Source organism: Blastomyces dermatitidis, assembly GCF_000003525.1.
Source record: "Blastomyces dermatitidis ER-3 genomic scaffold supercont1.10, whole genome shotgun sequence".
Lineage (NCBI taxonomy): Eukaryota > Fungi > Ascomycota > Eurotiomycetes > Onygenales > Ajellomycetaceae > Blastomyces > Blastomyces dermatitidis.
In genome coordinates, this window is record NW_025544783.1 from 1,618,572 (window position 1) to 1,629,164 (window position 10,593).

The following is a 10,593-nucleotide window of genomic DNA, read 5'->3' on the forward strand; positions in this document are numbered from 1 at the left end:
TAAATGTGCTGAGGTTAACTAATAATAGCAGCTGTATCACTAAGCAGGCGCAACGCGGGGTTACATAGAATTAACAACTGTACAAGCAAGCTCAGAAGGTCCCGCGCCATCCGTTGTCAGAACAGGGGGAATGCCCGTGATCCGAAGAAGAGCAGCGAGACTTGGGAACTCACCTGGGATTCTAGGAAACAAAGGCTTTGCTCCAACAGCTTCAAGTTCAGCGTTCATTGCAAACAATCCTATTAATCAAAAGCTTTCCAGACGCACGGCTATCCTCTTTCCGGGTCGTATAAGCAACAATAACCTAAAAACATCGTTCGTATCTATCTAGACCGGTTCTGCTGCCGTGATATAGCATCATGACTATTCGTGCGCTGAAGTTTACGCCAGAGTAATTATTTCCCCCAGGTCCATAGCTAGAGCTGTAGTATACGAAAGAAACAATGATATTCTCTCCATCCTGAAGCTAACATGGGTTCTGCTCACAGGGTAATGCTGAGCGCTCCTCGCCGCTCCGCTGCCATCCCAAATGCATCAGGTACTTTGCTGGCCTACACGCAGACAGTATACTCGTTCGAGACCCACGCGACAACCTCAGAACTTCGAGTCCTCGATGTTGCAACTGGCAGCTCCCTTCTCTTGACAAATTCCTACCACGGATCTCCGCAATGGTTGGGTGACGGCGACAAGCTCGTCTGGCTGCAGGACGGGGAGAAGGGAAGCACCAATTTCATTGTCGGATGTGGCCAGCGCAAGGAAGATCCATATGTTGCAGGGACGGTATCCGCTCCTGTGTCGAATCTGAAACTCACTACTCTCTCCCCTGGGCTCGTGGGTCTCGCGGTTTCTGGGAAGGCCAATCCAGATGGGTCGATATATAATCCATCCACTGCGCAAAAGCCCCTTAGCTCAGGGAAATTGTATACATCGCTGTTCGTCAGGCATTGGGACGAGTATATTACACCGCAGAAAAATGCAATTTGGCTCGGGACGTTACAAAAGACTTCCTCGTCGGCCGAGGATAAGCAGTCCAGGTACAAATTGTCAGAGTTGAAAAACCTCTTCAAGTTTATCGGTTGGCCCGAGATAGAATCACCGATTCCGCCTTTTGGTGGAACAGATCATTTCGATCTCTGTCCGCATGGTATTGTGTTTGTGGCCAAGGATCCGAATTTAAATCAGGCCCTGCACACCAAATGTGTTGTTTTCATTTGCAACATGGATGCAGGGTCCTGGACGCAAGCGGTACCAATATCCGCCAAAGCACTCTCCCTCGATCGCTTGAAAGGGGCGATAACATCTCCAGTTATATCCCCGGTGTCCAAAACACTCGCAATTCTAGCTATGAGAGAAGACGGATATGAATCGGATAAAAACAGGATCATTCTTGTCCCTGGTGTTTTTGACTGGCGGGCTGAACAGCCTCAATCCCTTGAGATTTTTGCAAATACAGATGGCTCTGGCTCATGGAACCTGAGCCCAAGCTCACTTACATGGGGTGAGAACGATTCAGAACTATTTGTCCGGGTTGAAGACACCGGTTGCGGGACCGTGTTCAGGCTTCCATTGACTGACTACACCAAGGTCTCTACAAGCCACCTGTCCAAACTGACCCATTCCGGATACGTGACCAGCGTCGCACCAGCATCCAGCAAGCTATTCATAACCAGCACGAGCTTCGTGGAAAACAGTGCATTCTCAGTACTCGAGTTGTCGAAGCCAGACCAAAAACCCAAACTTATCTGCTCAGGTTCACGACACGGCGCGTCCCTGGGCCTCTCCTCCGAACAAGTCTCTGATATCTGGTGGAAAGGGGCAGATGACCACCCCATTCACGCATGGGTAATCAAACCCTCTAACTTCGACCCGAAAAAGAAATATCCCCTCTGCTACCTCATCCATGGTGGCCCGCAGGGCGCATGGAACGACCAATGGAACACCCGCTGGAACCCTGCCGTTTTCGCAGAGCAGGGCTACGTAGTAATCACGCCCAACCCTACAGGCAGCACCGGGTACGGCCAGGCATTTACAGACGCTATCCAGAACGAGTGGGGCGGCAAACCATACGAAGACATCGCCCGCGGCTTCGACTACATCGAAAAGGAACTCCACTACGTCGACACCGCCCGCGCCGTCGCCCTAGGCGCCTCCTACGGCGGCTTCATGGTGAACTGGATCCAGGGCCACGACCTAGGCCGCAAATTCAAAGCCCTAGTCACCCACGACGGGATCTTCAGCACGAAATTCTCCCTCGCGGCCGAAGAGCTGTACTTCCCCATCCGGGATCTGAAGGGCGTATACTGGCAGGTCCCCGAGAACTGGGACCGTTGGGACCCCTCGCTGCACCTGGATAAGTGGGAGACGCCGCACCTAATCATCCATAACGAGCTGGATTACCGCCTCACGATCGCGGAAGGGTTGGCGGCATTCAACGTGTTGCAGATGCGAGGCGTGCCGAGTGCGTTCTTGATGTTCCCTGATGAGAACCATTGGGTGCTTAAGCCTGAGAATTCGCTTGTTTGGTATCGGACAGTGCTTAATTGGATTAATAAACATGTTGGGTTGCCGCTGTTGTTGGATAAGGATGGGTCTGATGGGTTTCCGGCGAGGAAGGAGGGAGCGATTGTGAGAAATATGGCGACGTTGACGGTGACGGAGTAGGGGCTCAGTTTTGTGATTTGGCATGGGGTTATTTTAACGAGGATGGTGTTTGGATTCCGCTGTTTTCGCGGGGGGCTTTTTAAATGCGTCAATGAAAGAAATCTCTTCTCAAGAAAGGACAAAGGGGGGTCTGGGAGAACCCATCCATAAACTCAGACGACATATCTTAAGAAACTAGAAAGTCAAATTTATGCTACATGATGATATTACGATAAAATTCGTTCCAAGCTACAATCCGCTGCATCTTACTTGTCCCTTCTAAATTATAAAGAAATAGTTATTTTGTCCCGCTTTGCGGGGCTTTAGATGGTTGCCTGTCTAATATCCGCGACGTCCAGGAGAACATTACGAGAGTAGATATACATGTGAACATCTATAGACAAGAGGGATGAGAGAGAAAGAAAGAAATAGAGGATGAACAAGCAATGCAGATAGACAGGGAGGGAAAGAAGGTAAAATAATCGTTGGAGCGTACATCTAGTACATAACCGGTCCCAAAAGCTTTGGATAAAAAAATAAAAAAAAGAAAGAAAGAAAGAGAAAGGAAGAAAAAGAAAGAAAGAAAACAGCGGGAAAACATAACAGGCCAAAAAGACATCAAGAAGATCTCCCTAAAATGATCAAGCAAAAGAACATGAACTCGTGAAAATTCCCCAGAAAGGTTTCGCTTCAGAAAAAGGAAAGGAAAAAGGAGCACCAGAGCCAAAATAACAACAACCCTTCCTTCATTGGGGGAGACCAAAACGAGAAGAAGGACATAAAAGACTCAAAACGCAAAAATAACCCCAACACAACAACCACCTCAGTCATCATCCGGCAACTCCTCAATAGTCGCCTTCAAAAGCTCAATCAACTCATCAACATCCGGTCGATCCGCCGGCTCAACCTGCAAACACCTCCTCACCACCTCCTTTGACGCCTCGCTAATCCCCCCTTTTTTACCCGGTGAACCGCCCGTAGCAGCAGCAGCAGAAGCACTCCCTTCCCCTTCGCTTTCCCCAGCGCCAGCGCCAGCGCCAACGCCCACAACCCCTTTCCCCTTCCCCTTCGGCCCTTGGTCTTGGTCCTCATCCGGAAACCTCCAGTCCCCACCCAACACACACATACTCAAACTACCACCGGTCTCGTCACTACGGGCCTCGAAGGGGCTTTTACCCACCAGACAGGCATATATGGTGCAGCCTAGCGACCAGATGTCGACCTTGGTATCGATGATGGAGCCGGTTTTCACGTCGAAGAGTTCTGGGGCACGGTAGGGCATTGTGGAGTGCTCGGCGGCTGTATCTTGGACGGCGAGGGCGAGAGAGCGGGAGGTAATGGCGATGGGGCTTGGTGCGAGGGAGCCTAGGTCCATGACGATGGGGGTTAGGCCGTCGTCGTCAATCATGATGTTTCCTGGTTTTTGTGGGAATTGTTAGTTTTTTGATTTATTTGTTTGTTTTCTATTTATTAAATTCTGTATTGTAGCCAAAAAAAAAAAAAAAAAAAAAAGCGCATTGGTTGAAATAAAAAATACCTGGCTTTATATCTCTGTGCGCATATGGGCGGAAACCACCCTCATCCACCCCTTCCTGGCTAATGGTAACCTCCCCATCCATCAACGGCTCGTGTTCCGTGTCATCGCTATCGCGACGAGTGTTTCTTCTTGCAGGCCGTCCACGAGATGCCGCCGCGTCCGCATCCGCAGCGTCTGCCTCATTCCTAACCATCTTCGCTTTCTTCACCGCACCCGCACCACCTCTGACGCGATATTGATGCATCGCCTTGAGCGCCTTGGCCACGCCGAGCATGAAGGTCATCAGCTTCTTCTCCGGGAACGAGGTGTGGTTGACCAGATTAGCATTGATGGCATCTTGCAGGTTGCCGCGCTGGTAGTACGGGAGAAGAATGTAGACGGTCTTGGAGCCTGGGTCACCGCCATCGGCGCGGAATTTAGAGCCGGATTCGGTGGAGACACAGTAGTCGATGGAGTGGATGATGTATCTATTTGGGGAGAAGAGGGTGTATGCTTCAACTTCTTTGAGGGCTTGGGAGACGGATTCCTGGCCGAAGGGGCAGCGGATCTTTTTGAGGGCGAAGAGCTCTGCGGTGTTTTTGTCCTGAACGAGGTAGACGTAGGAGAAGCCGCCCTGAATGAATAAGTGGGATTAGTTTTTGTCGGTCTTTTGAAGTTCCCACTATCTTCATCATCTAATCTTATCCCATCTACATAATATATATAGCAGTTACACACCTCTCCTAGCAACCGCAACAGCTTGAAACTCCTGTTGTTAATTTTGAGCTGCGGGGAGTTGGGGAAACAGCACATGCAGTCTGTGAAGGTGTAGAGAAGATCGAAGAAGTATTGCGACATGACTGCGATTGGCTATGAAGCGAAGTGGATATGAGGAGTGTAAGAAACGCGAGGGCGTCGATGGATGTTAGATAGATCGGTATGCAGGTGTAATGACGATGGCGGAACGGGCTCCACGGTCAAACAAAGAGAATTGAGAACAACTGGCACGTAGAGGAATTAGAGATATTTAGATCGATTAATCATGAAGCAGAGTTGGTTGCGAATGAGCTGATCTGTTTGCCCGGTGATATTTACTCAGATGTTGTGAAGGGGGTTGGATGCTTCGTTTTGAGGCTGAGGTGCAAATATATTTAAATACGATATTTATTATGATATATTTATATGCGCGCTGAGCTAAATATTTAAATAAATAAGTTAACTAACGGCCAGTTGGAATCAATGGAGAATAAATAGGTTAAGTATTTAAGGGGAAATGAAATATTTAGATGGACGAGATCTGATCTGGTGTCTTCTATATCTATAGTTAAATATTTATACTATTTATTATATAAATATTAATAAATATACATTATTGAATTGAGTTGTTCCTCTCTATCTCTATAGTCGACTCCCGAGATGTATTTATGCATTAAATAGTTATATATAAATAAATAGGATAGGAAAAGAAACTATTAAATATTTATTTATTTACTTATATCGTTAACTACGTCTTCAAACCATCACCCAATCAACACGGCTTCCTCCCTCATTTCTTCATCATCTTCATTATCATCATCATCATCATCATCTTCATCTTCATCTTCATCTTCATCTTCATCTTCATCTTCATCTTCTTCTCTCCCCTCGAATGACTCTCTCTCTCTCTCCTTCAACACCGCCGTCTACGTATCATTCCGACCCTCTTCTTTCATTCTCTTATCTTTCTTGATTGTTACTTTCTCTCTCTCTCTCTCTCTTTCAACCCTACGCCTGACATGCTGCTACGGCTCTCTTAAACCACCCCATCCCTGCCCTCTTTAACTAGTTATTTGCTCCACCGGAGCTTTTATTTACACAAACAAATATCACGACACGATTATGGCGCCCCTTGACGACATCCAGGTCGGAGACCTGGTGAACGTGCCAGGGGGCATGTACGGCACTGTCAAATTCCTAGGCCCCGTCGCCGGCAAACCTGGCCGCTTTGCTGGTGTTGAGCTGGCCCCAGAACACGCCGGGAGAGGGAAGAATAACGGCGACGTCGAAGGCCGGAGCTACTTCACCACCTCCCAGCCAGGCTCCGGCATCTTCGTGCCCATGAATAATAACAGATATGTCTCCAAACGAACTGCATCCATGGGCAGCACACCGCCCACGCCCTCCAAGCCCCCCTTTAGCAAATCTGTCGGCCCAGGCGCAGGCCCTGGCCCGCTGTCTGTAAACAGACCCAAGTTCAGACGCCCATCCCTCCCACGACCTGAATCCCCGCGGGCCCCTCCACCGAAATTGAACCTGACCGCTCTACGAACACCGTCCGCGTTTTCCAGGAGCACTTCTGCCCATGGAGGCGTTCCTCGAACGCCGCTCAAGACTACCCGTCCACCCAGCCGCCCGTCATCCAGAATTAGCGTAGAAAGCGGCATTAACACCCCCGGCTCAGTAAGGCGGCATGACATAAGAACACCCGCGTTTGACGATAGTGAGTCCGTGGATAGGATCAAATTTCTAGAGAAACAATTGCGAGATCGTGATAAGCAGCTGGAAGAACAGGCGTTGACTCTCGCGGAATTTCAAAAGAGTATTACAGAGCTAGAGGGTCTGGATGCGCTACAAGTGCGGGCACAACTCCGCGAGAAAAACGAGAAGATTGCGGCTCTCACGGCGGAATTCGATAGCCACCGCGCAGACTTTCGTAGCACCCTGGATACTCTGGAAGTGGCCGCATCGGAGACTGAGAGGGTCTACGAGAGAAGACTAGAAGAGTTGATGCAGGCTAATAGGGAACTACAAGATCGTAGTGAGGATGTTGAAACCGTTGCAAGGCAGCTTAAACAGTTGGAGGAACTGGTTTCAGAACTTGAGGAAGGTCTTGAAGACGCTCGCAGGGGTGAGGCGGAGGCAAGAGGAGAAGTGGAGTTCCTCAGGGGTGAGGTTGAGAGAACTAGGCTAGAGTTGAAGCAGGAGAGGGAGAAACCATCTTCCTCATATAAAGGAGCCGGGGGCGATGGGTATGCCAGTTCCAAGGACCTAGACCAAAAGGATGATGAAATACGCGGCCTAAAAGCCATCATCCATTCCCTCAGCAGGGGCGAACCTCCCGGCCTCGCGCAGATGAATGGTGGATCTGCCAATAACGGAGACCACCAGGACGCTGACCGCGTCGCTAGACTGGAGCGTCGCATCGAGGAGCTTGAAAGCCTTACGGAGCGCAAATCTTACCGCATCGAAGAACTGGAGCGCGAGCTCGACCAGAACCGTCCCAGCCGCAACCGCAGCGGTACCATAACCACCTCACCACTCAAACAACAGCGACATAACAGCGCTGGCACGGGCAGCGGCATGGGTGGGCCCAACCACACCCACACCCTCTCCGATCGCACCGTCGTCCCTAATGACTGGCACGACACCACCTCCCCACCCGCCAGAAACAGCAATGGCCATAGCCAATACCCCCACTTCTCCCCACCGCACCGCAACGAACCCGTCCGCCACCAGCAGCACCTCGAGAGCATGCAGGAATCCGACTCGCGCTCCTCAAGCACAGATGAGGGCGGCGCGCTCTGGTGTGAGATCTGCGAAACGAGCGGCCATGATATCCTGACCTGCACGAATATGTTTGGTTCCGCTGCCGCGAATGCGAACGCGGCGGGTAAGTCAGTTGCAAATACCGGCAACAACACCACCAATAATAATAGCAATAGCAACAGCAATTACGACAACAATAATACCTACAACAGTTTCAGCGGCAATAGCCATCATCAACCCTACCAACAAAATAACTTAAGAACAATGACAACGACAAATGGATACAACAATACCAATAATAATAACCTCAACGCTGGCGGAAGCCCCAGCTCTCAGCGGACGGGGCGCGATGTAGTGCTGGAGGGACTGAAGGGTATTAGCGGGCTGACGGCGTCTATGTCGCCGGTTGCGGGGAAGGCGTCCGGCGTCATTGATGAGTCGAAGTGGTGTGCGCTCTGCGAACGGGATGGGCATGAGAGTATCGATTGTCCGTTTGAGGATTAGATTTTTTTGGCTTCCATTCTGAGATCCCTAAACGGGAATCGATGCCTAAATGAATTAAGTGAGCGGCTTGGAGTATTCAGGTCATGAGCTCGCCGTGCTGAGGAGTGTGATGGGATACTACGGGTTTTATATATCCCCATCCTCCCTTTTTCCTGTCGTCTCGTGTCTTCTCCCATTTTCGCGAAATGTCATCCATGGTCCAGTGCGGAATTTATTGCAGAGTAATTTCCCTTTTTGTTTTTTTGTATCGTTGTGGAATCGAACCCTCCCTTCTTATCTCCCTGACTCGGAGGCCTTTCGGTGCTTTCATCTTCTGCCGCTTTTTTTTTTTTTTTTTTTTTTTTTTTTTTTTTTTTTATATTTTTTTTATGCTTGTGGCCATTTAATGCTGATTGATGTATTTCAACTGACAGTGACTAATTATTGCACTTCTTATTCCTGTACCTTTTTTTTATGGCCCGCCCCTCCTTCTCACCATCAACCCTCAATGAATTCTACATCTACAACCCCAAACCACTATTCTCTGTTCTTCTATCTTTCTATTTCATTTTTTCCTCTCCCTTCTCATTATTTTTCTATTATCTTTCCTTTTTTGTTCTATACAATCTGTTGTAATTCCTTGCCCTATTTTCTATATATTTGTATATATAATACCAGCCCATCGCTAGCTTTCCCCAACAACCCTTCGGCTCTTTCATGTCCTATCACATACCAAACCTTCGGAATATATCTTAGTGTTGGACTAAGCATCAGCCGTCTTCTCCCAAGTTACGTTCTCGGGCATCCCGACCTAGCTCCAATGGTATATCCCAACTTTACAGCATCAGTGCGAAAGCTATCCAATTCATTCCATCTAAGGTTCTTCTTTAACTACTATTTACTCGTTGCTGCCGCCTTTCTCCCATGATGTATTCCTCCTAACGAGTGATTCTTAGGTCGGACGGAACATTCCAAGATTATAAAGTCCAAAAGTGTGTTGCCTTTCCAACATAATAATGGAAATAAACACAACTTACAGATAAGTTTAGTAAAGTTCAAAAAGTTGCGGAACGGGGTATAGCAATAGAAATTCATAGACTTGGGACTTCAACTTCGATTTCACGGCCCATCATAACCAACGAAAATATCAATCAGCCGGCTGATCTGATAAATCTTGACAACCACCTCCCCCCCCCCCCCTTTTCTTCCCAAACCTACCTATCTCCGTAACCCCAATCCCCCCGTCGTTCACTCCGGAAACCTCCCCGGCTGCACCACCTCCCCCTCCGCATACCTTACAGCCGCCACCTTCCCACAGCCCCCACATGTCCTCTTCCCCTCATCCGCCGCAAACTCCTCCACAACCTCCTTAACCTGCGTGCCCAGGTCCGTACACACAAACCTCTTTTCCCAAACCACCCCCTTGCACCCGCCACAGTACCACCGCATGACATCCTCCGCCCCGGCCGCCCTCGGCATCTCGACGACAATACCCACCGTGTCCGCGAAGCGCACGGGGCAGTGCGGCGTGTTTGCCGGCAGGAGGAACAGGGAGCCTTCGTGGATGGGGATGTCGCGGAAGGTCGGCGGGGCGGTGGTTGTGTCGACGGTTTTGAGGAGCATGGCGCCGCGGTGCTGGTAGAAGAATTCGGGCGTGCTGTTGATGTGGTAGTCTGTGCGCGCGTTGGGGCCGCCGACGACCATTACGGTGTAGCCCTCGGTGGCGGGGGAGGAAGGGTGGTAGACGCAGTAGTTGTTCACGGGGGGTTGGAGGAGGTGGGCGTTTTGGGAGAGCCTGTGAGATGAGATGAGGGGGGTTAGTTAAAAATGAAGTGTGTGGGTGGAATGGCGCTTGCTGCTTGTCTTCTCTTCTTTCTTCTTGGTTTTTTTTTTTTTTTTTTTTTTTGTTTTTCTTTTTTCCTCTTTTTGTCTTCTTTCTTATTGGGCGGGGCATGTGCATGTATTTAAATATGTATAGTGGGATGGGTTACCATTGCGGCAGGTTGAGCGCTGGCGGGAGCATTGTAGCTGGTAGCTTGGAGTGCGGATCCCCCGCAATGTCCGATGCGGGCAAACGGAGGGTTGGGTTGTTGTAAAGAAAGGAGTGGAATAGGTCAGGAGTTGGCGATCGATTTCGATTTATGTACGGGCAGTGAGATCTCAGTTCCAGGAGACAGAGATGCAATTCGCACTGAGTCAAAGGCAGTTTTTGGCCATGTCAAATTTCTGTTGCTGCTTTTCCAGATCCAACTCTGTTATATCTATGAAATTCGGAGGTTTGTCTCCCCGCGGTGTCATGGAAATACGCTAGTTACAGCGGTTGAAGGGTGCTATTTGTATGCCATAAGGATAAGGTTCGGTATTACGCATACACTCCATACCGGTCCCGTCAGAATTCGGATAAATGTTTATCCACCCATATTTTTATA

The 10,593-nt window shown here is 49.4% G+C and overlaps 4 protein-coding genes across 5 annotated transcripts; 2 read left to right on the forward strand and 2 right to left on the reverse strand.

Moving 5' to 3' along the window:
• The first annotated feature begins 14 nt into the window (after positions 1 to 14).
• Positions 15 to 4,329, forward strand: BDCG_08044 (oligopeptidase). The gene is made up of 2 exons (XM_045423811.1): positions 15 to 391; positions 489 to 4,329. Exons 1-2 carry the CDS (start codon positions 360 to 362, stop codon positions 2,659 to 2,661), a joined length of 2,205 nt encoding a protein of 734 aa, XP_045272671.1. The 5' UTR covers positions 15 to 359; the 3' UTR covers positions 2,662 to 4,329.
• Positions 2,758 to 5,441, reverse strand: BDCG_08045. 2 transcript variants are annotated; one of them, XM_045423813.1, is made up of 4 exons: positions 5,252 to 5,440; positions 4,895 to 5,157; positions 4,178 to 4,790; positions 2,787 to 4,056 (listed from the first exon to the last, which is right to left on the reverse strand). In XM_045423813.1, the coding sequence occupies exons 2-4, from the start codon at positions 5,012 to 5,014 to the stop codon at positions 3,464 to 3,466; spliced, it is 1,326 nt and encodes a 441-aa protein (XP_045282398.1). In that variant the 5' UTR covers positions 5,015 to 5,157; positions 5,252 to 5,440; the 3' UTR covers positions 2,787 to 3,463. The 2 variants fall into 2 exon arrangements, with proteins under 2 accessions (XP_045272672.1, XP_045282398.1); XM_045423812.1 differs by having other exon boundaries at positions 2,758 to 4,056; positions 4,895 to 5,441.
• An 85-nt stretch (positions 5,442 to 5,526) lies between these two features.
• BDCG_08046 (Noc1p protein) lies at positions 5,527 to 10,503 on the forward strand. The gene is made up of 3 exons (XM_045423814.1): positions 5,527 to 9,043; positions 9,121 to 9,156; positions 9,214 to 10,503. Exon 1 carries the CDS (start codon positions 6,035 to 6,037, stop codon positions 8,183 to 8,185), a length of 2,151 nt encoding a protein of 716 aa, XP_045272673.1. The 5' UTR covers positions 5,527 to 6,034; the 3' UTR covers positions 8,186 to 9,043; positions 9,121 to 9,156; positions 9,214 to 10,503.
• BDCG_08047 (3-hydroxyanthranilate 3,4-dioxygenase 1) lies at positions 8,706 to 10,451 on the reverse strand. Its single transcript, XM_045423815.1, has 2 exons — positions 10,156 to 10,451; positions 8,706 to 9,959 (listed from the first exon to the last, which is right to left on the reverse strand). The coding sequence occupies exons 1-2, from the start codon at positions 10,185 to 10,187 to the stop codon at positions 9,413 to 9,415; spliced, it is 579 nt and encodes a 192-aa protein (XP_045272674.1). The 5' UTR covers positions 10,188 to 10,451; the 3' UTR covers positions 8,706 to 9,412.
• Positions 10,504 to 10,593: the final 90 nt, after the last annotated feature.